At 43.1% G+C, this 26,930-nt stretch overlaps 1 protein-coding gene across 1 annotated transcript in view; it reads right to left on the bottom strand.

Moving 5' to 3' along the window:
- GPATCH2L (G-patch domain containing 2 like) overlaps positions 1 to 26,930 on the bottom strand; it is a 177,855-nt gene that overhangs the window by 125,424 nt on the left and 25,501 nt on the right. Inside the window, exons 2-3 of the mRNA XM_086939455.1 lie at positions 24,746 to 24,825; positions 3,914 to 3,981 (exon numbers count right to left, since the gene is read on the bottom strand). Of these exons, the coding sequence (XP_086795581.1) occupies positions 3,914 to 3,981; positions 24,746 to 24,825 (148 nt within the window). The remainder of the gene's footprint in view (positions 1 to 3,913; positions 3,982 to 24,745; positions 24,826 to 26,930) is intronic.

The following is a 26,930-nucleotide window of genomic DNA, read 5'->3' as shown; positions in this document are numbered from 1 at the left end:
CACATCTATATGTGTGTGGCTCTGTGTGTGTGTGTAGGTGCAAATGCAATGTTCTTGGATTTTTGTCACAATAAAATACACTGAACATAATCTTCACAAAAGTTATTTACAAACGTTTAAGGTATTGCCATTATAAATTACAATAACTTATTTAAGTATTAATTATTTACAAAATTAAAAGCCATTGTTATTTGTAATATCAATACATCTAAGTCACGTAAATACAACACAATGCATTACAAATGCTATAGGTGTCACATTTGCAAAAGTTAAAACTATTGACATTGTAACTGACAAAGCTATTAATATTGCTACTTTTAAACCCAACACAAATAAAAAAAGTGTCATTTACAATACCAATAGCTCAAACTTTCCTAATGCGAGACCTATTGCATTTCCAATGCTTGTTAAAAATGTATCCCATACGCAGTGTACCCAGTGGGACTAAAATTAGTCTGCCGCCGTTGTCCCGGGGACAGAGAGCTTGTCCTGTAGTTTCGACCTTACCCCTACATGTACAGTGTTGGCCAGATTAGTGAATATGTACTGAATGCTGCTCCAAAAGCTCAATCTCCTTTAATTAAGAAGCAAGCATTCAGCAGTCCCTTTGCATTTGTTTTTCTGCGTAAACTGTATTGCCAGTCTGGCTCCTCCACTCAAAATCATGAAAGGTCATCCAAGAAAATAAAGGGATGGCAAGGCGGGAAGGCTTTGAAATCCACAGATAAGCACGAGTGGCAGTTGAGCAAACATTTTTAGTGGCAGTCTGTCCACAAATGTATATTGATATGCATTAGGTCACATCCTCTACTTGGTGTCAGCCTTATCACTGGATACAAAAAGCTTTAGTGCTATCGAGTGGCAACGCACTCTGCCTCCCTTCTCTCGCCCATGGATTTGTGAGCTAATGGAACGAAATTCCTTTCTCCTATGAACATTTTTAAAGTAAAGTGATTTGGTTGATGTGTCAATGGCATACGAAACTCTATAAAAAAAAAATCAATTCTATAAGATATGCCATGTGTCTTTGCCCACTTGCCGGCTACAGCTTTACACAGAATTCGACCGCAACCTTAGCAAATAGACTGCTAGCAGTAAGTGACACGGAGTCTACATTAATGATCATAAATCGGTTTTTGAGTCCAAGTAAGGCAATGCTTCACTGCCACCGAAAGGAGGATTTAAAAATCAATGGACCACCCAGGTGTCTTGCTAGTAAATGGAGAAAACACAAAGAGTCCCTAGTTGGTGGGGGTATATACCCTACAGCGTAGACTAACCCAACCAGAAGGCTCAAAGGGTAGCTACGATGTCAAGGACTTAGCATAACATACACATAATTTACAAATACAGGCTAACAGTCAGTATAGGAACCCTGTCTACAAATCACCACATTAATTAGGAAACTATAATCTTTACCAGTGTAAAAAACAATTTATTAAAAACAATACAGTTTAAGTTCACATTCAAAAAGCAATTATACATTCAAACATATTAAAAAACCAAAGAGTCGACGCGACGTTTCGGTGTCTTGTTTCAATGATAACACCTTCTTCAGGACGGGTTTTTTTAGTTAAAAAAATCTCTCAGAGATTGAGGGATTTAGGGCATATGCGGTCTCATGAGGGTACCGTTTTTTTTCCAGTCATTAGTCTGACTCTCATGGACTTATCTTCCTTTGATGTAGTTTAAAAACAATTTTGTTCCACCTGGATATAGGTATTCAATAAACTTATCTGTGCTGTATCAGGGGTGACCACCGTATATCAATTCGGCTGTTGAGCATGTAACTTTAGTTGTATAGTGTTGGGGATAATCCAATTTATCTCTTGTAGGTAGCGGTCTTCAGATTTGTTACATTCCCTTCTACCAGTTCGCTTCCTATTCCTTCTTAATTCTCAGAATAGTGCTTTTTCCTGGAAGCTGTATGAGGACCAGGTGACAGGGAGGCCGATACGCAGGAAAAAGCACTATTCTGAGAATTAAGAAGGAATAGGAAGCGAAGTGGTAGAAGGGAATGTAACAAATCTGAAGACCGCTACCTACAAGAGATAAGTTGGATTATCCCCAACACTATACAACTAAAGTTACATGCTCAACAGCCGAATTGATATACGGTGGTCACCCCTGATACAGCACAGATAATTTTATTGAATACCTATATCCAGGTGGAACAAAATTGTTTTTAAACTACATCAAAGGAAGATAAGTCCATGAGAGTCAGACTAATGACTGGAAAAAAAACTGTACCCTCATGAGACCGCATATGCCCTAACTCCCTCAATCTCTGAGAGATTTTTTTAACTAAAAAAACCCGTCCTGAAGAAGGTGTTATCATCGAAACAAGACACCGAAACGCCGCGTCGACTCTTTGGTTTTTTAATATATGTTTGAATGTATAATTGCTTTTTGAATGTGAACTTAAACTGTATTGTTTTTAATAAATTGTTTTTTACACTGGTAAAGATTATAGTTTCCTAATTAATGTGGTGATTTGTAGACAGGGTTCCTATACTGACTGTTAGCCTGTATTTGTAAATTATGTGTATGTTATGCTAAAGACTATCTTGTCCTTGACATCGTAGCTACCCTTTGAGCCTTCTGGTTGGGTTAGTCTACGCTGTAGGGTATATACCCCCACCAACTAGGGACTCTTTGTGTTTTCTGCATATTTGTTTACCCAGTCCCTCACTGGTCTTTGGGTACCTCCCTCATTGTGTTGTTGCTAGTAAATGGAACACGTACTGGCAAAGCCAATAGGGCTCAATTATATAATGTAAGTGTCGAGCTGTTTGCTTGGCTAACATTTGTCTGTAAAGCATGGCTTAAAAAAAGTACAAAGAAAAATCCAATATCCTGGAGGAAAAGCAAACACATACCTTACAAATTTAAAAACTGTATATTGAATTCAATGTTTTAAATGGTAATAAATAGCATGGTTCATGGTTCAGAAATGTTTCACTCTGGACAGAATATACAAAGGATTAAGTAAGTGTCAGAATGTAAAGGGAAATGGTTGGCAATGCCTAATTTACTTTCCACAGGATCGAGTCATTTGGTCTTTTGCAGTAGCCTAGGGAGTAAATTTATGGGCCACTAAGAGAAGAGTCATGCAAAGTACAACTTCTGCCTCAGACGCCATCTGAGTGAGTGAAGCAGATAGCCTTCCCCCCACCGCTATGAAAACATTGGTGTGTCAAAGCTTGTATTTGCACGTAATATGTGCAAAGCAGAAGATAAACAAAAACAACCCTTAAAGTCTGCTTTTCAGCATACCCCAGCAAAAAGATCCATTTTGCTATGCTATTACACATACGCTGGGATGGATGGGGTGCAACAAGGGTGGTAGGCAGTATTTGAGGGGTGAGGTAGCACAGGTGAGCGAGACCTAGCAAACACATGCACTCTAATGGAGTGCTGCACAAAAAACATAAAAGTGGTTTCTTAATAAGAGCAATGGAAGCAGCATATCAAATGAACTGTAAAAAGGCTATGTTCCAAAGGAGGGGAAACACAAGACGAGGAATACAAGCCACTGGATAAGTAAGCAAGCAAATGATAGTAACAATAAAGCCAACCAATGCTAAGCAATGGGGGGGCTGAAAGCTCACTTAAGTTGACATTATGTCTTTCCCAACCAGGCTGCTGTGCTGCCTGGAAGGCTCTACCTAAAAGTGGCAGTTTGGGCTGCACGTCTGCTGTGTGTGTGTATTGTACTCAGGGCTTCTTATGGCTGGTGTATGCATTAGAGCATGTGGGCTCTGAACACTGCTTGAGTCTTAAAGCCCACAATAACTGCATGCACTGGCTGAAGTATGGTCTGCTTGAATCTATAATCCTTTGTCCATGTAGGAGCCTGGAGGGGTGATTAGTGAGTGGAAACACAATGTGATGTGACTAATTTGTTCCTTACTCTTTCTGCCGTGGATCGTGCATGACATGGCTCATTCGGTCCGTCCCGAGGGCACCCATAGCGCTTTCCTGCATGAAAGAAAGAAACAATCAGTTACTGTCTCATGGCTGCAGGTTTCATAACTTCAAGGGTTCCCACCTCTCTAGGAGGACCCCCGCTAAGCTATATTTCATCCCAGCAAGGTTTGAAATTTACTCAGCCCACTGCTGCTCTGAAAGACAATCTCAAGGAGTAACTATTTACGCTCTCTTCCTCTTCCCTACAACGGCAGACCCAACTATCAGAATATCTACTGTACCATTCACGCTTCTCAGAAGGAGCCAGGCCACCACCTCTCCCACATCTTTGACTAAGCACTGCCAAAGGCGCAGCCCTAGCCAGGACTCAGGAGGAGCCCACCTGTCCACACCTCCATCTTCAGGCAAGAACCACAAACATTATTTCTTACCATAGGAGACAACAGACACCTTATACCATACTTCGAAATAAAACCCCATAACCACATGGTACTTTACCTCTAAGAAAAATATCACAACCCATTAACTGTCTCAAAATCAACAGGGAGGGAGAAATAAGTTTTGATTCATTCGGCTTCCAGGCAATCTAGGATATAATCAATGGGGAATGAATCACTTGTCCTGTGCATTACCAGGGTCAGGGTTCCGCATTGTCTTAAGAAAACCCTCATTCACGGATTTACCGTTTGTGCGGTGTATCTTGATTCTCCGCAGCAGTGGTCACGTGAAACACATAATCATTGGGTCTTAGTTATGCTTTCCTCCACCTTGAGGAGGACCAACTGGTATTGACAGTAGTGATTGGAGTAAGTGAAGGTGAAGTGCAGTGAAGCTAAAAATGCCTACATCTATCGAACTAGTGTTTATTCTGTCGTAGACGGGCAAAGGTTAAAAATGCGTGGTGGTGCGATGCTAGAAGAGTTACTGTTCTGGCGCTCCTATATGTGAGTGGTTGACATGTTTCAGCCCATCTTTGCCCAGTTGGGTCTATGCTCTTTCTTCAGCACTGAGAAATGCATGTTGAATTGACAGTATGTGCTGGGGTAAGTAGTGCACTTACCCTTCCTAAGTCAACATATTCGGTCACTTATGTGTTGTAGATGTGACTGTATACAATTTAAAATGAGGGGAATTTGTCTCCATCGGGGTCGAGCGGCTCGACTCACTTTTTTTCAGTTTCAGGAACAACTTGTTCTGTCGCCGCCTGCCGTGCCCCGGAGAATCAAGATATACCACACAAACAGTAAATCCGTGAATTAAGGTTTTTTTAAGACAAAGCGGAACCCTGACCCTGGTAATACACAGGACAAGTGATTAATTCTCTCTTGATTATATATAACCCATTAACCACCAGTAGAAACCTTCTATCACACCACATAACATGAAGAAAAGTAACAGTTACAATTTTGCAGAAATGAACGACTTGCTGTTAATTATAGAATTATTTTTCTGGAACAGAGGCATTTTCTTTTTATCTGCTAATTTTTGGATAACTTCACCAATGCAACAGGGCCAGCCAGACCTTTCGGAAAGTAAGTACTGTTGTAAAAACACATGGCATGCTCTAGAAAATCATAATTTCTCATTCATAAGAAAAATACCTCAACAACATTTCCCCAGAACTCCTCTGCGCCTTAGAAATTACCCCACAACCATTACACCACCAGACAAAATGAGACCCAATATCATAAAATTATCGAAGGCAAGCCTTCAGCTACCAAACATAAAAACAGGCCAAAATCTGAGCAGAGTCCACCAATTGTCTCCGACAACAAGCAGCCACCTCCTGCAATTCAGTGCCACCAGTCACAAAAAAAGCACCAGCATTTTGCACAGAATCACCTGGTCAACAAAATGTCCGATTGTGGCCACTTTAAAGTACAGTGAACACAGACAGGTCAACCACTACAGAAGAAAGAAATGATTTCAATGTGGCCAGGATTAAGCCTGGGAAATCCTGTGAGGGGAATAAAGTGAAAGAACTACAACTCCCATCATTGTTATGTTATGTTGTTATAACAATTTATATAGCGCGCTAATACCCATGGGTGACTAGGTGCTTCTGGTTCGCATAATGTGTTAGAGAAGACTAATTTTTTAAAAGCCATGTCTTGAGGTGTTTCCTAAATTCAAACAGGGATGAGATCTTCATAAGAGAGAGTGGAAGAGAGTTCATATCCTGATAGTACTATGTCTAAAACTCCTCCCCCCCAGTTCATTCTTTTAACTCTAGAGGTGGGCATCAGGAAAGCATTGGCCGAACGTAGCGGTCTACTTGGGGAATACCAGCTAAAAGCGTTCCAAATAAATTGTGGACCTTCTCTGTAAAGTGCCTTATGTGCAATGCAGAGTGCCTTGAATTTTACACGCTGGCCAACTGGCAGCCAATGCAATGCCTGAATCCCCGCCCTGATGGACTGGTATTTGGGAACATCCAGCACTAGTATGGCGGTGGCATTCTGTACTGCTTGCAATCTTGAGTAGGTTAGAATGAAAATGTATGTAAAGGCCATTACAGTAGTCCAATTTTGATAAAACCAGGGAAGTTGGAACCGTTTTTCTGGTATTTTTAGAAATAAACTGGAAAATGTTACGTAAGGTTCTAATGGTGAGAAATGTGGAAGACACCACCTTCGAAGTCTGAGACTTAAAATTATGTTTCTCATCTGTAATGACCCCCAAAGTTTTAGCTTTGGCTACCGGTGTGGAAGGGGGCCAAGGGGATCTGGCCACCAAACTAGCGACCATAGTGGGAAGAGGTTTCCAAACACCAGCTCAGTTTTACTTGAATTTAACTTCAAGCAGTGCCTACTCATCCAGTTGCATGGAGAGACAATGCAATCATGAAGTACACCTTAACAGATTCCTTGTTAGCACTGTAGCACGTCGCTTCTTTGGCACAGTAGCCGTTTACATGCAAACCAAGTACCGAATACGATGGACAGGATCTGAAGTCTGTGCTTATTGGACGCAGACAGCTTGCCCTGACAAAGTTCTTTTGAACGAAACGCGTTGGCTGCCTGATGGAATTTGAATAAAGAAGATCAAAAGCAAACAGACATTGGATGAACATTTTTCTTTAAATCCATTGATATTTTTTATATATGATACATGGTGGTGCAACCCACAGTGGGTAGAATCTTTGTTTCTGATCATTATCTATCGCCCCTTGGGGACAACAGGGGCAGTGGAAGTGCACACCACAAGAGCGAGTAGCTCATTGTTTAGTCTACAACTTGGACGGGTTGGCTTTTGGCCAGTTGAGAGGTGTGGCACGCACATTTTCAGTGTGTGTAGAGTTGTGTTGTTCTAATTTTGGGTTTTCATGAAGTTTAATGTCTATAGTTGTCTATAGTTGAGATAACCAACTGGGTGTCGTCGGCATACAAGGTGGGAATTAGATCAAAACTTCGCATCAAAGGCACTAGTTCAGACTCAAATGTTGAAAAGCGTAGGGCTCAACGTGGAGCCCTCCAGCACCCCACAAGGCAAGATAAAAGGTGCGGATTTAAAATTGCCTAGATGAACTGTTTGGGTTCTATCTGATAAAAAACGACATTAAAAGCAAAAGGGCATTTCCTCCTAAACCTATGGTCTTTAATCGTTCTACCAGCAATGTGTGGTCCACGGCATCAAATGCCGCGGACAGGTCGAGGAGGATGAGAGCAGCCGACCCTCCGCCGTCCAGCGCAATGCGAATTTCCTCGGTGGTCTTTATCAGAGCTGTCTCAGTGCTGTGACATACTCTGAATCCAAACTCACTCTGGTCTAGAATATGGTTGTCTGAAATATAGGTGGAGAGATCCACATTTATAATTTTCTCAACAATTTACTCAGGAAGCGGGAGCCTTGTAATAGGACGGTAGTTGGCCGGGTCCATTATGTCCAAATTGGATTTTTTTAGTAATGGCAAAATGCAGGCCTCTTTCCACATTGTTGGGAAGAGTCCTTGTGAAAGCATCTGATTGAACATGCTACATAGCTGTGGACTAATAAGATGGTTAATGCTATGAAGGATCCTGGGAGGACAGGGATCATCCGGGGAACCAGATATAGTCCTTGAGAGAAGAGTAGCTATCTGTACTGAAGAGGTAGGAGTAAAGTTTAAAAACGGCGTTATAATTCAAACTTCCTGTTCTGAGACATTGGTGTTTAATTTATAAATGGCAAACTGATCATAAATTTGCTTGGTAGGAGGGAAGGGCACGTGCGGCAGCTGCCTGCGTAAGGTAGAAAGCTGTTTAATTGCCGAAAACAAAGTCTCTGCTACTCCTTATATTTGAACAAATAGCCAGCAAGACAACAAAAAAATAAAGAGAAACAGTGAAAGAAGGCCAAAGAGACAGAAAGAGAGAAAATGCGTAAATAAAACTGAAAATGATGGCCTGAAAGGAGGCAAAGAGGATCAGTCAGTCCTGGGCATGGTTAAATATGGGCCGCAGGAGAGAGAAGTAAAACACTCGGAGCAGCGGAGCAGGCACGCAGGGGCCAAGCGACTGCAAAACAATTATGCCGTGGAAAATTAATTCTGAGCCGAGCACAGAATGTCTGAAAGGGAAAATGAAGAGGCTCCGCTCCCCGCCATGCTCCCTCCTCGCAGCAATGCTGCACGGGGTCCACACAAACACAGGAGGTGGGGGCCGAGGGGACAGATGAAAAATGGATCATTTGTTACAGCGCAAAAATTATTATTAACTTAAAGTGCCGTAATGTTTAAATTTACAGTTTATTACTGTGTAAATTACAAGGCACACTTCCTTTAATTAGCAGCCGTCCAGGCCGGGAGCTGCGAATAAAGCGCATTATTTATGATTACAATTTAAAGAGGGAGAGTGCCTGGCAGGGATGGGAGAGGACAGGCAAAATAAAGGAGAATTGAGAAAAAAAGGAATGTACAAGGATGAGGGGAGGATGGCTGGAGGTAGCTTTGAGCTGTACACTACAGGCCTGAATAGGAGTGCATCAGGCCAACAACTACAGGGAAGAGATATTTACAAGGTGCAGTAAAAACCAGTAGCGGCCGCCTCCTACCTAAAGTGGTAGGGCGGGTGAGGACGATGGGTTGAGGAGGGTTAAATAAAATAAACATTAAAAAAAAGACTTACCTGCTTCTACACTTCATTCCCGCTTTGCTAGTTCTCTTGTCACCGTAAGGCAGTGGTCTTCAATCTGTGGGGCGCGACCCCCAGGGGGGTCGTGGAGTCCTGGGAAGGGGGTCGCAGATTCAACAGAGTGCAGTTCCTGGCATTGGGCTGTCACGGCGGAGGCCTAATTCACACCAAGGTGTGAAAAACATCAACGCCTCATTAACAAGTAAAAGGTCTTTTAAAGACCTGTCAAGTACTTGGGTATGACTGTGTGTGTGTCCCTGAAGCTGTTGCGGCTGGGCTCACATACAATGCTGGGGGGAGCTGATGGGGGGGGGGGCTGGGGGAGTGGCTGTAGTGTAGCCCTTTAAGTTCAATGGATGTTGCGCACCTGGAGCTGTGGGTCCCGTGACACGTCCCACGCCCCCAGCAGGGAGACACAGAGATGCCCTCCCATGAGCAGAAAAGAAGAAGGACGACGACGCAGAGAGATACTGGTCCCCCCCCATGAGAGAGGCACAGAAAAGGTGGGTGGATGAATGATGGGTGGATGGATGAATGAAAGGCTGAAGGATGGATGGATGTGTGAAAAGGTGGGTGGATGAATGATGGGTGGATGGATGGATGAAAGACTGAAGGATGGATGGATGTGTGAAAAGGTGGGTGGATGAATGATGGGTGGATGAATGATGAGTGGATGGATGAATGAAAGGGTGGATGGATGAATGATGGATGGATGAAAGGATGAAGGATAGATTGGTGAAGGATAGATGTATGGATGGAAGAATGAAAGGGTGGACGGATGAAGGATGGGTGAAAGGGTGGATGGATGAATGATGGGTGAATGGATGAATGAAAGGGTGAATGGATGAATGAATGATGGATGTATGGATGGAAGGATGAAAGGGTGGATGGAGAAGGATAGATTGGTGAATGATAGATGTATGGATGGAAGGATGAAAGTGGACGGATGAAGGATGTATGGATGGATGTGTGAAAAGGTGGGGGGATGAATGATGGGTAGATGGATGGATGAAAGGGTGGGTGGGTAGATGGATGAAAGGGTGGGTGGGTGGATGGATGGATGGAGGAAGGATGGATGGATGTATGGATGGGAGGATGAAAGGGGGGTGGATGAAGGATGTATGGATGGGAAGATGAAAGGGTGGATGGATGTATGAATGGATAAAAGGTTGCATGGATGAATGATGGATGGATGGATGTGTGAAAAGGTGGGTAGATGAATGATGGATGGATGGAAGGAAGGGTGGATGGGTAAAGGATGGATGTATGGATGGAAGGATGAAAGGGTGGATGGATGAAGGATGGAAGGATGAAAGGGTGGATGGATGTGTGAAAGTGTGCGTGGATGAAGGATGGAGGGATGTAATGAGGTCTAACAAGCGCATTTATGGTTGTCAAAAGTTGATGATGAGGAGTACCAGTTTCTAGAAACTTTTGTCGGAAGGGGGTCCCTATGCCTAAAAAGGTTTTACAAGGGGGTCTCGGCATCAAAAAGTTTGAAGACCTCTGCCGTAAGGGGATGGGCCCAGTCAGGGCACAGGCTCCACACCTAATCCAGACGCCGCTCTCACATGAGAGCGGCAACAAGATTGGTCTGAGCAGCCTCGTTTGCCACTCAGATTGTGCATTGGCGTCTGTGTTGTTTCTCCAACCCCGCTGTGTTAAACAGCAGGGGTTGGAGAAACAGAAGTACGCATTGTGTTTGGCCAGCCTAGGACAGACGGCCAAATAAATACACATGTGCACCCTTGAGTGCAGAGTACTCCTCCATGCCTAGGCCCCTCCCCGCCCTATACGTATTGTATTGCAGGGCTCAGCTTAATTAAAATCATAATACTGTCTTATTATCATTTTATTGTCTGCTGGCACAGGCTGTGAGGCGCAACTCCTCCGTCATTACAGAGCTGCTGCACCTGGTAAAAAAAAACTCCCCTTTGAGCAAGAAGTTAAATGCAGAATGTGCGATTACTGCACCGATTTTAAGTGTCAGATTTTTCCCGCTTTTTCCTACCAGCCCGCCACCTATTTTTCAGCAAATTTGACTTACGAAATCTATCAGAAGAAAATGTTGGCAAAGCTTTATTTACCACAAAACTCTGTACTCCATTCTCTGTCCAATCTCTTTTTAGCGCAGGAATAAAAATGTTGCCCGTGTCTTGTTATTAGGACCAAAATTACAAATTTTGCTTAAAGACAGCAAAGAAAAACGGACCAGATGTACAAAGCATTTTTATATTCACTTTTACATTTGGGGTCTACAACCACAAAAATGGGAATGCAAAATTATTGTTTAAATACACTAATCTCATTATAGGAATCAGTGAACTTACTGATTCTTAAAATGGGACTGACACCTCACACTGATTCAGTATAAGAAAGGGTATTTGGTAGGCATCCATTCCAATAATGAAATGGTATGCAACACATCAGTGTTTGCGATTGGAACCCAGTCGCAAAACACTGAGAAATTACTTAGGGCCAGATGTATCAAAGGGTTTTGCCCATTCTGCGTCTATGGGGAAATGTGTTGATACATATGGCCCTTACTCTCAAGTTAGGGTGGTAATGAATTCACAACTTCCAACTTAAAAAATAGAAATACAAAAATATGTTGGGGAGAAGGCAGTTGTCTGGAAGACCATTGTGAACTCTCAAAATAAAAAAATTAAAAAAAAGAAATCATTTTTACACGCAGCCCATTCTTGAAGGAACACCGGTTGCATTTAAAAAAAAAAGTTTATTTTACTGTAAAGCAATTGCAGACGTGGTCTGCTGACCCTAGCAGGCAACCATCCCTATAAGCACCACTAATCAGAGGAGTCGCAATTCGGAATGCGACCCACTAAAAATCGGAATTTAGCAAACCAATTATTACTAAATAGGTTGGTTTGCTAAATTTCATAGTGGGTGCAAATTGTGACCATATTTGTGCTACCAGTAATTAGTAAATTAGGCACCAAGTGAACAAATTCAAACATCACATATTGTGGGCATCATACGATGTCCCAGCATGATGCGTCAAAATATGAGGTTACAGTCATTTGTAGGGAACTACTTATCATAAAAGGCCAAGACCCCGGGGACCATCCAGTTCAGGAAGACAAGCAGCATGCCAGGTTAGATCAATGGGTGACTTGAAGTGAATCCAACAGTGCATGAAGTGAGTTTGGGAGTCTACTTTCTCCACAGCTAACTGTGCATCGTCATAACACCAATTACCTTGGCCGCTTCCCCTTCATTGTGCCCTGGGGAGAGCTGCACACCGGAAATCTGTGGGTACTGCACAAATGAGGAGCACTGGATAAGCTTTGAACCTCTCTTAAAAAACACACAGGGACCACGTGCTATTAGTCAGGTCTGAGCTGCACTGCCAGCCCTGCGCAAGAGTCCAATTAATGGCTAGTGAAAAAAAGGGAGGATGCACAAACGAGGTACATTGTCCAAGTTTGGTTGCGAGTCCCCTGCTTGGGATATCAGTGGATGCTACAAGTCAGGACAGAGGTGCACCAGCAGAGTTCTGCTGGTCTAAACTAATGTTAAATGACATAGCTACATGTATGCATTGAGGTGTTGAAGAGGCAAACCACTGCAAGTCAGGATTAGGGACAGCTAGGAAGGGTATCAGTGCATGACCAGCATTCACACCGCAGAGCAAAAATGTGGCCTAGGAGCTTATATTCAGTAACCAGCAAAGTATGGACCAAATGTACTAAACCTTTTTTGCAGTCACAAAAACTCCACTTCAAAATAAATCAGAGGTTTTACAATCACCAAAAAGTTAGTTGGTATGCACTTAATCCGTTTTAGGAGTCAGTAATGTTTTGCCAACTGCTAAAAAGGATTTACCAGCTATAATTTGGAAGGGGCATGTTGGGGGAGTCCCTTCTAAAATGTGAATGGAGAACCTATACATCAATGGTTTGTGATCGGGATAGCAGTCGCTAACCATTGATAAGTTACTTACTCCAAAGATAGGGTGATAACTCATTCAGAAACAAGCATTTGCAATGCAATAGGTCTCGTATTAGGAAAGTTTGAGCTATTGGTCTTGTAAATGACACATTTTTTTCTTTAGGTTTTGTTTTTGAAAATAGCGAAATTAATAGCTTTGACATTTACCATGCCAATAGTTATAACTTTCGCAAATGTGACACCTATAGCATTTGTAATGCAATATGTGTTTTATTTACGTGACTTACATGTATTGATATTACAAATAACAATGTTATGCTATGCTATATTTTGTTATGCTATGTTTTGTTGTGTTCAATTATGCTATGCTATATTTTGTTATGCTATGTTTTGTTGTGTTTAATTATGCTATGCTATATTTTGTTATGCTATGTTTTGTTGTGTTTAATTATGCTATGCTTTGTTTAGTTCTGCTTTGTTTAGTTCTGCTTTGTTTAGTTCTGCTTTGTTTAGTTCTGCTTTGTTTAGTTCTGCTTTGTTTAGTTCTGCTTTGTTTAGTTCTGCTTTGTTTAGTTCTGCTATGTTTAGTTCTGCTATGTTTAGTTCTGCCATGTTTAGTTCTGCCATGTTTAGTTCTGCCATGTTTAGTTCTGCCATGTTTAGTTCTGCCATGTTTAGTTCTGCCATGTTTAGTTATGCCATGTTTAGTTATGCCATGTTTAGTTATGCCATGTTTAGTTATGCCATGTTTAGTTATGCCATGTTTAGTTATGCTATGGAATATGCTACTTACCAGTATGCATCTGTTCTTGGCATAGAGGGCTGCAGAGTGGTACATTATGAATAGATCGCCATCTGGTGTTGGGCTCGGATGATTGCACTTTGTTTTTCTCTTGGAGAGTCTTTTGTATCTTGGTGACTCCTCCCTTGGTTGGTAGTGCGCATGGGCATCGGCTCCATCCTTAGATTGTTTTGCCATAGTAGGGTTAGATGGAGTAGTATGATAGAATACAGATAAGAATGCCCATGTAAGTGTATCTAAATAAGATAATGTTGGAACAGACACAGGTTTCCGGGGAGGCTGGGAGGGCATGTACCACTCTGCAGCCCTCTATGCCAAGAACAGATGCATACTGGTAAGTAGCATATTCCGTTCGAGGCATATGGGCTGCAGATGGTACATTATGAATAGACTATACAGCAGTTCTCTCCCTAGCGGTGGTTGCCCGTGTCTGTTGCAACTGTCTGAAATAAAGTTTTTAATACCGCTTGTCCCACTCTAGCTTGTTGTGTTGTGTGCACATCTACACAATAGTGTTTTGTGAAGGTGTGCGGTGTAACTCAGGTAGCTGCTTTGCATATGTCATCTAGTGGAATGTTTCCCAAAAATGCCATAGATGCTCCTAGTTTACGTGGAGAGTGAGCTCTAGGAGGAACAGTTAATGTTCTCTTTGCTTTTAAGTAGCATATTTGAATGCATTTTACAATCCATCTGGCAATGCCGGCTTTAGAGATGGGATTGCCTTTATGTGTAGGAGAAAACGCAACAAATAGCTGTTTTGTCTTTCTGAAAGTTTGTGTTCTTTCTATATAGTACAGTATTGCCCTTCTAACATCCAATGTATGTAGGGCTCTTTCCGCTACTGTTTGTGGTTTTGGAAAGAAAACCGGTAATTCCACTGACTGATTGATGTGGAATGCCGAAATTACATTTGGTAAGAATTTTGGGTTTGTTCTAAGAACCACTTTATTTTGGTGTAACTGCATGAATGGTTCTTGAATCGTAAAAGCCTGCTACTCACTTACTCTAAGTGACGTGATAGCTATGAGGAAGGCCACCTTCCATGTGAGGAATTGTATTTCACACCTATGCATAGGTTCAAAGGGTGGTCCCATTAGTTTGGTAAGTACTATGTTGAGATTCCAGACTGGGGAAGGTGGTCGTCTTGGTGGAATGACTCTTCTGAGTCCCTCCATGAAAGCTTTAATTGCTGGTACTTTAAACAGGGAAAGATGTTGCCTGTTTTGTAGGTACGCTGCTATGGCTGCGAGATGAACTCTGATAGAGGTATATGCTAAGTTACATTGCTGCAAGTGTAGTAAATAGCAAATGATTTGTTTAGTGGATGCGTCCAGAGGGTTGATGTGCTTACTGTTACAGTGTATAGCAAACCTCTTCCATTTTCCTGCATAGCATGCTCTGGTGGTAGGACGTCTTGCTTGTTTAATGATTTCCATACATTCTGGTGGTAAATCTAAATATCCAAACTCTATGACCTCAGGAGCCAGATCGCTAGGTTCAGTTGTTTGGGATCTGGGTGCATTATTTCTCCATGGTTCTGTGTAAGATGCATGGGTAATAATCTTAGTTTTTGATTTGGCACCTGTGAGAGTTGTAGTAGCGTGGTGAACCACGGCTGTCTTGCCCACGTGGGTGCCACTAGTATCATTGTCATTGAGTGTTGCTGCAGTTTCCGAACCAGTAACGGAATTAGTGGGAGAGGAGGGAAAGCGTAAGCAAATTTGTTGGACCAATTTATCCATAGTGCATTGCCCTGGGACCGTTGGTGTGGGTACCTGGATGCGAAGTTTTTGCATTTTGCGTTCTGATGATTGGCAAACAGATCTATCTCTGGTTGCCCCCATCTCTGGAAGAATGGCTGCAGTATTTGGTCGTGCAGCTCCCATTCGTGTACTTGTTCTGACTGTCTGCTTAGGATGTCTGCTATCTGATTTTGAACTCCTGGTAGGTGTTCTGCTAACAGATAAATCTTTTGAGGAATGGCCCATCTCCAAATGTCCTGCGCTAGTCTGGATAGTTGGAGAGAGTGTGTCCCCCCTGTTTTTGAATATAATACATTGCAGTCATGTTGTCTGTTCTGATCAGGACTGCCTTGCTTGTTATTTGCATTTGGAAAGCCTTTAGTGCTAGAAATACTGCTAATAGTTCCAGGTAGTTGATGTGCAGTTTCTTTTGCTGCACACTCCACTTCCCCTGCACTGTGTATTTGTCCATATGCGCTCCCCATCCGGAGAGCGATGCGTCCGCTGTTATTATCACTTGTGGAATTGGTTCTAGGAACGACCGTCCCTTGGAAATGTTTTCTGTGTTCCACCACTTCAGAGAGCGATACGTCCGGTCGTTTACCAACACCAGATCTGTAATCTGACCTTGAGCCTGATTCCACTGTGTCGCTAGACACTCCTGTAGCGGACGCATTTGTAGCCTGGCATGTGGTATTAGCAGTATGCAGGAGGACATCATGCCTAACAGTTGCATAAACACTCGTGCTGGTAGTGAGTGTTGTGGTTGAAATCTTTGTATTAACCCGACCATTGTCTGTATCCTGATCGGGTTGGGGTATGCTATTGCCTTTTCTGTGTCTATAGTAGCCCCCAGGTATTGCTGAATCTGGTTTGGTTGCAGGTGTGATTTTTTGTAGTTCACCGTAAACCCTAGGTGGTGCAGCAATTGAATTGTCTTCTGTGTGTTGTGAAGACATTCTTCTTGTGACTTGGCCTTTATTAGCCAATCGTCCAAGTAGGGGAAGACATGTATTTGTTGTCTTCTTAGGTGTGCTGCCACCACAGCTAGGCATTTTGTGAACACTCTTGGTGCCGTTGTGACCCCGAACGGAAGGACTTTGAACTGATAGTGTTGTCCTTCCACTACAAACCTTAGGTATTTTCTGTGGGCTTTGTGAATTGGGATATGAAAGTAAGCGTCTTTTAGATCCAGTGTAGAAAGAAAGTCCCCTTTCTTCAGTAAAGGGAGTACCTGTTGGAGCGTGACCATGTGGAAATGTTCCGAATTTATGTAAGCATTGAGAGGTCTGAGGTCCAATATTGGTCTTAGGGACCCGTCTTTTTTGGGGATTAGGAAGTATAGAGAGTATACTCCTGTCCCTTGTTGATTTTTTGGGACCTTCTCTATTGCATGCTTTTGTAGAAGTGCTAGTACTTCTTCTTTTAACAATGTCAGATGATCTGGACTCATTGGACGCTGTTTGGGGGGGGATGTTTGGTGGGGTAGCTGTGAGTTCCAGGCAATAACCATGTTGGATAATCTGTCTCACCCACTTGTCTGATGTGATGTTTTCCCAGACAGGTAGGAACTGTGATAGACGTCACCCGACCGGTGTTATGTGGTCTGGGGGGAGTTCTATGAAGTCACTGTTTTGGGGTTGAGGCGTTGCGGTTGTTATTATTTCCGCGGCCTCTACCTTTGTTGTTGTTACCCCTGTAATTACCTCTTGAATTGCCTTTGGGTGATGTAGGTGTGAAAGAGGTGGATTGCTGATTTGTTCCTGTATTCTTTGAGCCCCCTCTATAGGTGGATCTACGAAAGGAACCTCTTTGTGTTGGCTGTTGCAATGCTCCCATTGACTTCGCCGTTTCTGTATCTTTTTTCATTTTTTCTAAGGTCTCATCTGTGCTTGAACCAAAAAGTGTCTTTTGATCAAATGGTTGGTTCAATAAGGACGTTTGTACTTCCTGTTTGAATCCTGAGATTCTAAGCCATGCATGTCTCCTTAACATGACACTGGTGTTGATGGATCTTGCTGCAGTGTCTGCTGCGTCTAGGGCGCACTTAATGGAAGTATTAGTTATTATTTTACCTTCCTGTATTAACTGATCTGCCTTTTTATGATGTTCTTTGGGGAGATGTGTGATGAGTTTTTCTAATTCATCATAATGTGCCCTGTCATAACGTGCAAGTAGTGCCTGTGTATTGGCTATACGCCAGCTATTTGCCGCTTGTGATGCTACTCTCTAGCCTGATGCATCTATTAATTTTGACTCTTTATCAGGTGGAGGAGCCTCTCCTGTAGATAATGAGTTTGCTCTTTTACGAGCGTTTGAAACTACAAGCGAGTCCAGAGGTACATGCCCTGTGATAAATATTGGATCCTTTGGAGCCGCCTTATATTTTTTATCAATTCTTGGGTTTAACACCCTAGCCCTCACTGGGTCTTTGAATATTTCTTCTGTGTGACTGAGAAGACCCTTCAACATAGGAAGAGTACCTGATGTTCTTTGTGCATTAGGTAGCGTCTCTAACAGGAAATCCTCTATTTGAGGTTCTGTATGTATATCTACTTTATGATATTTTGCTGCCCTATTAATGAGCTGTACAAACCCTGTGTTATCAGGTGGTGAAGGCTTTGAGGGATATAACTCTGGGTCGTTGTCCTCATCTGACCCTACGTCATAATTTTCCCATGGGTCATCCTCATCTGGGATGGTTTCATCATCCCCTTGAGGTTCTCCCTCCCCTGGATCACTGTCTACATCAGACTGAGGTGTAGATGGTCTTGGTGTGGAAGGTGTAGGAATATTTGGCCTAGTGTGAGGAATAGGAGAAGAGGGTGTGACTTTAGATCGAGGAGAAGCAGGAGGAGTTGTATTTGTCCCCAGTGTTCTCTTTTTTGAAGGAAGAGATTTATCTTCTGTCTGTTCATTCTTTCTCTTCTTCGTCACTACTTTGCCAGTTTGCGGATCGATAAACAAAATCTTTTGTTTGGGATCTGTCTGTTGCTCCTGAATCGGTACCGAACTTGGTTCCGAAAGGTGCTTATGTTTTCGATCGTCAATGTTCGGTGTTTTCGGCACCGAGTGTACTCGATTCCGACTTCCTGGGTATCGAGTGAATCTTGGACGACGAATCATGTTTCTGTTTCGACATGGAATGTTTCGATGCCGAGCTTTCCCTTGTATGAAGCTTCGGTGTCGAAGTTGATGTCGACCTTTTCTCGGATCCGACATGGTGGGAGGCCGAGTGTTTCGGTTTCAGTTTCGGTTTCGTTGCCGGGCCCGAGGGCGGGGCGTCGGAAACTTTTTTCTGCGGTTTGACCGGGCTCGAAGGCGGGGTCGTTACCACACGGGGTCGGTTTTTCGGTAAGGGGGCGTCGTCACTCACGGTTTGTTGCACGTCGAGTTCTTCGACATCCGACTGGTCCCCTTCCGACCCCGACTGATCCTCATGATCCTCATGATCCTCTTCTTCCTCAAGTTGCTCGTCTCCGAACAGCTCCGGGATCGCCTCCGACTGCATTCTGGAAACCTCGTGTCTTCTAGCCCGAAGATTTCTAATCGTTAGCTTGGAGGAGAATGCTGCGCAGGCTTCGCAGTCCCTGGATTCGTGTTCAGGCGATAGACAGAGGTTGCACACCTCATGTAGGTCCTTGTGTGGGAACTTAGCACCACACGTTGGACATTTTTTGAATGGAGTCCTTTCCATGGACTCCGGGCTTGACTGCGTCGAGAAAGGCCTCCTGTTCGTCGACGTAGATCAAAGTTTTTTCTTCGATGTTGAATTCGCAACGCGCCGGAATGGAAATGAAACGCGTTCGATAACAATACCGTCGAATTGGAAAGGGAATACGCGCCGATAAATCACTTTTTCCTGAAGTTGATCTGGAGCGTCTCGATCCTCATCCGAACCCGATGGCGGAAAAAAACAATCTAAGGATGGAGCCGATGCCCATGCGCACTACCAACCAAGGGAGGAGTCACCAAGATACAAAAGACTCTCCAAGAGAAAAACAAAGTGCAATCATCCGAGCCCAACACAAGATGGCGATCTATTCATAATGTACCATCTGCAGCCCATATGCCTCGAACGTTTAGTTATGCTATGTTTAGTTATGCTATGTTTTGTTATGCTATGTTTAGTTATGCTATGTTTTGTTATGCTATGTTTTGTTATGCTATGTTTTGTTATGCTATGTTTTGTTATGCTGTGTTTTGCTAAGCTGTTTTGCTATGTTGTGTATTGCTATGCTATGCGTTGTTATATATGCTATGCTTTGTTTTGCTATGTTTTGTTTTGCTGTGTTTTGTTGTGTTGTGTTTTGTTTTGCTATGTTTTGTTTTGCTATGCTTTGTTTTGCTATGTTTTGTTTTGCTATGTTTTGTTTTGCTATGTTTTGTTGTGTTTTGTTTTGCTATGTTTTGTTTTGCTATGTTTTGTTTTGCTATGTTTTGTTTTGCTATGTTTTGTTTTGCTATGTTTTGTTTTGCTATGTTTTGTTTTGCTATGTTTTGTTTTGCTATGTTTTGTTTTGTTATGTTTTGTTTTGCTATGTTCTGTTATGTTTTGTTTTGCTATGTTTTGTTATGCTATGGTTTGTTGTGTTTTGCTATGTTTTGTTTTGCTATGCTATGCTTTGTTTTACTATTCTATGTTTTCCTATCCTATGCTTTGTTTTGTTATGCTATGCTATGTTTTGTTATGCTATGCTGGTGAGGGTGAGTGAGGGTGGGTGAGTGAGGGTGGGTGAGTGAGGGTGGGTGAGTGAGGGTGGGTGAGGGTGGGTGAGGGTGGGAGGGTGGGTGAGGGTGGGAGGGTGGGTGAGGGTGGGAGGGTGTGTTAGAGCGAGGGTGAGGGTGAGTGGGTGAGGGTGTATCCTATGCTTTTTTTATTATGCCATGCTATGTTTTGTTATGCTATGCTGATGAGGGTGTATGAGGGTGAGTGAGGGTGTGTGAGGGGGTGTGAGGGCGTGATGGTGTTTGAGGGTGAGAGGGTGTGTGAGGGTGTGAGGGTGTGTGAGGGTGTGTGAGGGTGTGTGCGGGTGTGTGCGAGTGAGGGGGTGTAAGGGTGAGGGGGTGTAAGGGTGAGGGGGTGTAAGGGTGTGAGGGTGAGGGGTGTGTGTTTGGGTGTGTGTGTGTGTGGGGATGTCTGTGTGGGGATGTCTGTGTATGGGTGTCTGTGTGTGTGTGGGGGGGTGGTTGTGTGTGTAGGGGTGTGGGGGTGGTTGTGTGTGGGGGGTTATGTAGGTGGGGGTTGTGTGTGTATGTGGGTTGTGTGTGTAGGGGGGGTTGTGTGTGTAGGGGGGTTGTGTGTGTAGGGGGGTTGTGTGTGTGTCGGTTGTGTGTGTGTTGTGTGTGTATGGGGGTTGTGTGTGTGGGGGGTTGTGTGTGTGTGGGGTTGAATTATCATTTAACTTGCAACCAAGCAGCTTCTGTTCACAAGCTTGAAAGCAGCAGTTACATAAGTCGGGAGCTGCAGCATGCCCATGGCTTGCCAGTGCATGTTTCAAATGAAACTAAGCATAATGTGTCCCGTCACACCTTCTTGTTTCAGAATACAGCAAAGCACAATGTAATAATTAATGCTGCTGTCTGTAAAATCATCCATCTGACAAAGAAAGTGTGACAATAGATAGGTATAACAAACTTTCATAAATAGATTATTGATTTGAACAAAAGATATAATCTGTAAGTTATATGTTAGAACTACACAGCACTGTAATAAGACCGCTGGAGAGTCTCCTTGTCTGCTGTGTAGAGGTTTACAACCTGCAGGCCAAAGATGAGGGAAGTGGCGGAGCAAAAACGAGAGAGAAAGAATGGAAGAAGAAATGGCAGATGGAGCTCAAGTGGGAGAGTGAGTGACAGAGAAGAGAGAGTGAAAGGAGAGAGATTAAAGGGGAGAGAGAGTCAATGAAGGGGATAAATATAGAAAGCGAGAAAGGGGAGGAGAGAGAATATAGGGGAAAAAAGAAAGAGGAGAGATTAAAGGGGAGAGAGAGTCAATGAAGGGGATAGAAATAGAAAGAGAGAAAGGGGAGGAGAGAGAATATAGGGGGAAAAAGACAGAGAGAGAGGGGAAAGAATGAAGGAGAGAGAGAATTAGAGAGGTGTGAAAGAGAAAGAGAGATAGAAAAAGAGAGGGGACATAGCTAAAACAATGCCACATTTTTTTTTCAGGGACATCATATGTAGCAAATAAAGAACCCAAACGCACACATTTGGGAACCCCGAATATTCCTAAATACTGCCATGTAAAATGCAGCTCTGCATGTCAGCGCCAAGTGACGGATCACGCACCTGGAAAAGCTCACAGAGAGGGTGAATTGGCGCCACAGAGAGAAATTAAACGAATGGACGCGAACAGATAACCCAGGCTTTTGATAGAGGGGGCAAGCTAAAACAATTCGCCTATTGCCTGTCTTTGTGAGATGCACCTTCTGTTGTTCCTGTCTGTGTGAGAAGCGCCCACTGTTGTTCCTGTCAGTGAGCCGCGCCCCCTGTTGTTCCTGTCTGTGTGAGATGTGCCCCCTGTTCCTGTCTGTGTGAGATGCGCCCGATGTTGCTCCTGTCTGTGAGAAGAATCCTCTGTTCCTGTCTGTGTGAGAAGAATCCTCTGTTCCTGTCTGTGTGAGAAGAATCCTCTGTTCCTGTCTGTGTGAGATGCACCCCCTGTTCCTGTCAGTGTGAATGAAGGGGAGTGAAAGAGAGAGAGAGAAATGAGGGCAGATAGAGTAAATGAAGGGAAGCGAAAGAGAAAGGGAGAGAGAGAGAGAGAATGAAGGGGGGAGAGCGAGAGGAGAGACAGAATTAAGGAGTGAGCGAATTAGAGAGGGGGAGAGAGAGAAAGAGTGAGGAGAGAGAGAGAGAAAGAAAGAGTGAGTGAAGGGAGAGAGAGAGAGTGGACAAGTGATACAAAAAAAGTAAGCCATGCACGAGTGATTAACTAATGCTGATATTTTTAAGCCCACAGCGAATGTTACTTTGCCCAGTGGGAGAATATAAAAATGTAACAAGTTACGGAAAGTGAGGGGTGGATCTTCTCTTAGAGAGTGTGTTTCAGGGAAAATATACCTGTGGGTGTACTTTGTACTCTACAGCACATGCTAAATAAATAAAGTCAAGCGCTTGCCTGTTTACTGGAGTGGGACGACAGACACACGTCACCAAGGAACTCATCAGACATGTGCAGGCCAATACTGCCAGGAACAACATGAAGCATTAAAACTGAACAAGTCTGTAGCAGGAAACATTTTTACTGCATCAAACACTCATGCTACAATGTTGTTATACAAACAAAATGCCGGCGACCACAAAACCGTTCGAAACCAATAACCAACATCAAACTTAGACCCCGCTTAGACCCGGCTCACTTAAAACCGGTTAAGTAAAGTGTAATGATAAAAATTTTCGGGGCGAGTGGAAAGCGGGAGGGGGCGGGGGGGCTGAATCCTTTTTACAGTGCTTTGTGTATATTCTAAATGTCACTAAGCAAAACACTAAAACAAAAAAAGAAACATAAACGTGTGTAGAGGCCCTCAAGTTAATCTACTAAATATTTCCTAAACGTACAAAAGGCTAAAGTGTTCCATTTTAAATTGTGGTTTTGGCTGGCCAAAAGCAGACCGAAAGTCTGTGATAGTGTGATGGTTTGGAGTGAAAATCGACACTTTAGAAAAGAAACAAGGGCAGGCTAATGAAGCGCTAACAAGCAGAGAAGGACAGATTGAAATCTATTCGTAGGCATATGTGGGATGCAAAACAAGCACAGGAGGCTGGTAAAGTTGTGTTCACACCGAGGCACGGCAACAACTATTTTAAAAAAAAATTGATGTACAGCTCGCACATGATAATAATTACAAAAACTCTTTAACCAAATTTATTGAGACTGGTATGCACTCTTCATCACTGTTCCGAAGGGGGGCTCAAGGAGATGGGGTCGACTTGATTGAAGCGCGTTTGCACATATGTTTATAATTAACACGTGACGCGGTGGAGGAGGGGCGGAGGAGCGTTAGAGAGCGAACAAAGCAATGCATCGGGCTTTGCAAGCTGACGTATGTGCACGGTATATACATCTAATTTGCATAAATGATTTGACAACAGCCTGCCCGCAAGTATACTAAAGCTGAAGGTAGCGTAATACTTTTGCCTGCACTAGGGCATTATTGTGAAAAGTATTTGCTAGTGATCTCGTTTTGATGTGCCTTTAATCACTTTTAATGTGTTGCCTCCATTTTGGGAGGGAGCGGGCGAGCTAGGAGACCGAAAGATGTCAACACTGTGTCTGAGAGTGGGGAGAATCGGGCCTCTTACAAAAGCCTGCAGGATGAAGAAAACTCCTAAGTAGCATTATTTTGACTCAGTGGGAAAAGCCTCATGTGAAAGCGCATTTGCAAGCAGTGAATCAAAGGGGTGAAAACGAACGCATCTTGACAGATTAGTGTGAATCCAATTAATCGAGGGGCAGCGGATAGCCTGTGATGTGGCCTTGCGGCCATGGAGAAATGCTGAAGGGAGGCACGGCCTGTGGCAGGGGGAAGGATCAGGCAAACTCGTGAAGTGAATAATTAGGGGAGGAGAACTGGCAGGCTGATAGGCAGAAGGCTCAGGCAAGCTCGTGCACGAGGCGGCGTGCACTTCCCAAAATCCTCTGAGAGCCCTTGGCCTTAAGAAATGGGTTGACTGCATTAGGGCTTGTTTCCTATTCCTGCGGAATAGGAAAGGACGAGCCCTAAAAAGGAAGGGGTCTTCTTGGTGCCCGCTGCAGTAGCAAATTGGGTTGGCAGTTTCAGGAGGACTGGGCATTGTCAACTCTCTCTGACATTTTTCAACAAAAAAATGTTAGTTTTAAAGCTGCTTCGTTTCCTTTCAGAAAATCGGGCGGCTTTAAAACAAAAATAAAAAGTTTTTAATTTTGAAAAGCAATTACAGGATGGTGGTCTGCTGATCAGGCCACTTGCTCTGTGATTGTAGCCAATCATGGTGGGTCACAAATAAAGACCCACCTAATTAATATTCATAAAGCAGGTCGGTCAGCAACCCACTACAATCTGATATTTTATGATTAGTACAAACTCAGATTCCATTCCTAGAAAGTCAGTGTGCAACTAGCAACCACTTTTTGCGAAAGGAATCTTCGTACTTCTGGCCCACTGTAAATTAGCTTGTACTTTTGAAGACAGGAGGTCTTAGCTGGAGTACGAACACCTTCTGGACACTTCACAAAGGCATTGCTTATTGAACACAGATAGTACCTTGCCAACAAGCCTCCGGCGACCCTTCCGGATACAGCGTGCAGCCGCTCCCGGCAGGCGGTTCAGGCGAGCATGGAATCCTGCAGAAGACAATAAGTTCAAGGAAGTATTGTCCCAAAGAAGTCAATACAACATGCAAACTGTCAAGAACTTTTTGACATTTTTAGAGACTCGGCTGAAGCAGTGCAAAAAAGGCAGCTGAAAAAGCAGATGCATTGTATACACTGAAAACAACTCACGATACTCAACATCCTCCTTTGTTTATTGGCCATGACAACATCGTAGACCAGTGGTTCCCAAACTTTTGACTCCGGAGGACCCCCATTGAGTCAACCCAGAAAGCCAGGGACCCCCAGGCAATTTCTAGGATTTAATTTTAAAACATAACAGTAATTCGATAAAATTAAACACACATGTGCACACAAAAGAAATACTCGAATTACTAAGGGTTTTAGGGGCATATTTACAAGCGACTATCACCATGGGAACATCAATTTTTGTGATGTTCCTGTGCCGATAGGGGCTTTGCCTTATTTACACAGCAGCTTTAAGCCACTTAATGTGACTTAGCGCTGCCTTGTAAATAAGCCCCCCTTTCACGCAATACTTAGCATGAAAGGGGTGGGCAGTGGGTGTTCCACCTAAACACCCATTGATTTTGACGCTGCCCTTTACAAGGGCAACGTAAATAGGAGGCAGCATAAGATTAAGACGAAGGACAACCTGGTCTTAACTTGGCGAAAGGAGGAGAAATACGTTATTTCTCCTCGATTTTGCTTTTTCCCATGGAAAACACCTTGGGTTGTTTATGTTCAGGAAGGTGACACTTCAGGCACAAACAATCTTTAAAAAAATATACATTTTGTAACTTCCATGTGTGCTGCATTAGGCAGCACTCATAGAAGTGACAAAACGGCATTTTAAAATTGTTCATGTGCAGGAATCGCATGCAGACACCCTTGCACTATGGTGCAAAGGTGCCTGCATTGGCACTACACTGCTAAGTGTAGCACCAGTGCAGGGGGAAATGCAAGGCTGAACCATATTCTTGTAAATATGGTGCAGCCCTGCGTTTCTGAAGTGGCGGAGCATGTCGTTAAGCCAAGGAGGCTAACGACATGCTCCGCCAATTGTATTGTAAATATCCCCTTAGTATTTTATATTGAAAGAAATTGCAAAAAAATGAAACCTTTTATAGGGAAGGTTGGTGCTGCAGCTCCAAGTCTAACTTTTGAATGGTTGCTTTTATTTCGCAGTACGAGGCTCCTGCTCCTGCCATGGCCAGACTGGAAACCCAAAGCAGCCCTGGCAAATGTTCTCCGACCAGTCCCTATTTGGTGCACACCACGTGCAGTGAGTGGGCCTGACCATTACAAAGGGGGCTTTGGGAGGCTCGCCCACCCCAAAAATGTAGGAAACAATGGTGCAGGCTAAAAAACAGTTATCATTATATAATGAATTGTATTAGCTTTTAAAGAATAGTAAATGAAGACCTAACTATGCATCAGGATACAACAATCTTTGTTGGGGTTTTTTCCATGATTCCCTTATTATCACCCTCAAACAGGGCCTCTCATCTCTCCATAGCCCATCTGTCACATGTATTTGATATGTTTTATAGCATCTCTTTTACCATTGTAGAATGTCAAAGCACTTTACATCACACACATACAGAGACAATGAATCATATATGAAAATTAATGTATAGAAAATGTTACATAAGGCAAAGGGGACTATAAGGTGTAGGATTCACATGTCATTCATACTGCTAGGCATTTTTAAAGAGTGCTTGGTCTGGTGAAGCACAAACTCAGGATTCCGAACATAACACAGTGGTTTCATTGACTTTAACAATAAAAATGTATTTCCATCCAAATAAACCATTTTAGCAGCATCCAGATAATTATAGACTGGGAAAAAACATAAGTTACTAACTTGTACCATGCAGTTTGCACGCAGCTCTTTGATGAGAGTTTATAGGTCACTGTGCTAGATTACGATTGTCCCTTATGAATTGCACAGTAACAAAAGAATCTCAGTAACAAAAGCAGTAACAGACTGACCTATGCACATAAAATACTGTTTTTCAAAATGTATGGTACACATTCTTTGCAGTAGGCATATTAACCTCTGTGCTACATTGGATAAGTCAAAGCTGCCACTGGACAAAACTCAACTCTCTCCA

This window comes from Lissotriton vulgaris, chromosome 9 (genome assembly GCF_964263255.1).
Source record: "Lissotriton vulgaris chromosome 9, aLisVul1.2, whole genome shotgun sequence".
Lineage (NCBI taxonomy): Eukaryota > Metazoa > Chordata > Amphibia > Caudata > Salamandridae > Lissotriton > Lissotriton vulgaris.
This window is presented reverse-complemented; position numbering and strand designations above follow the sequence as displayed.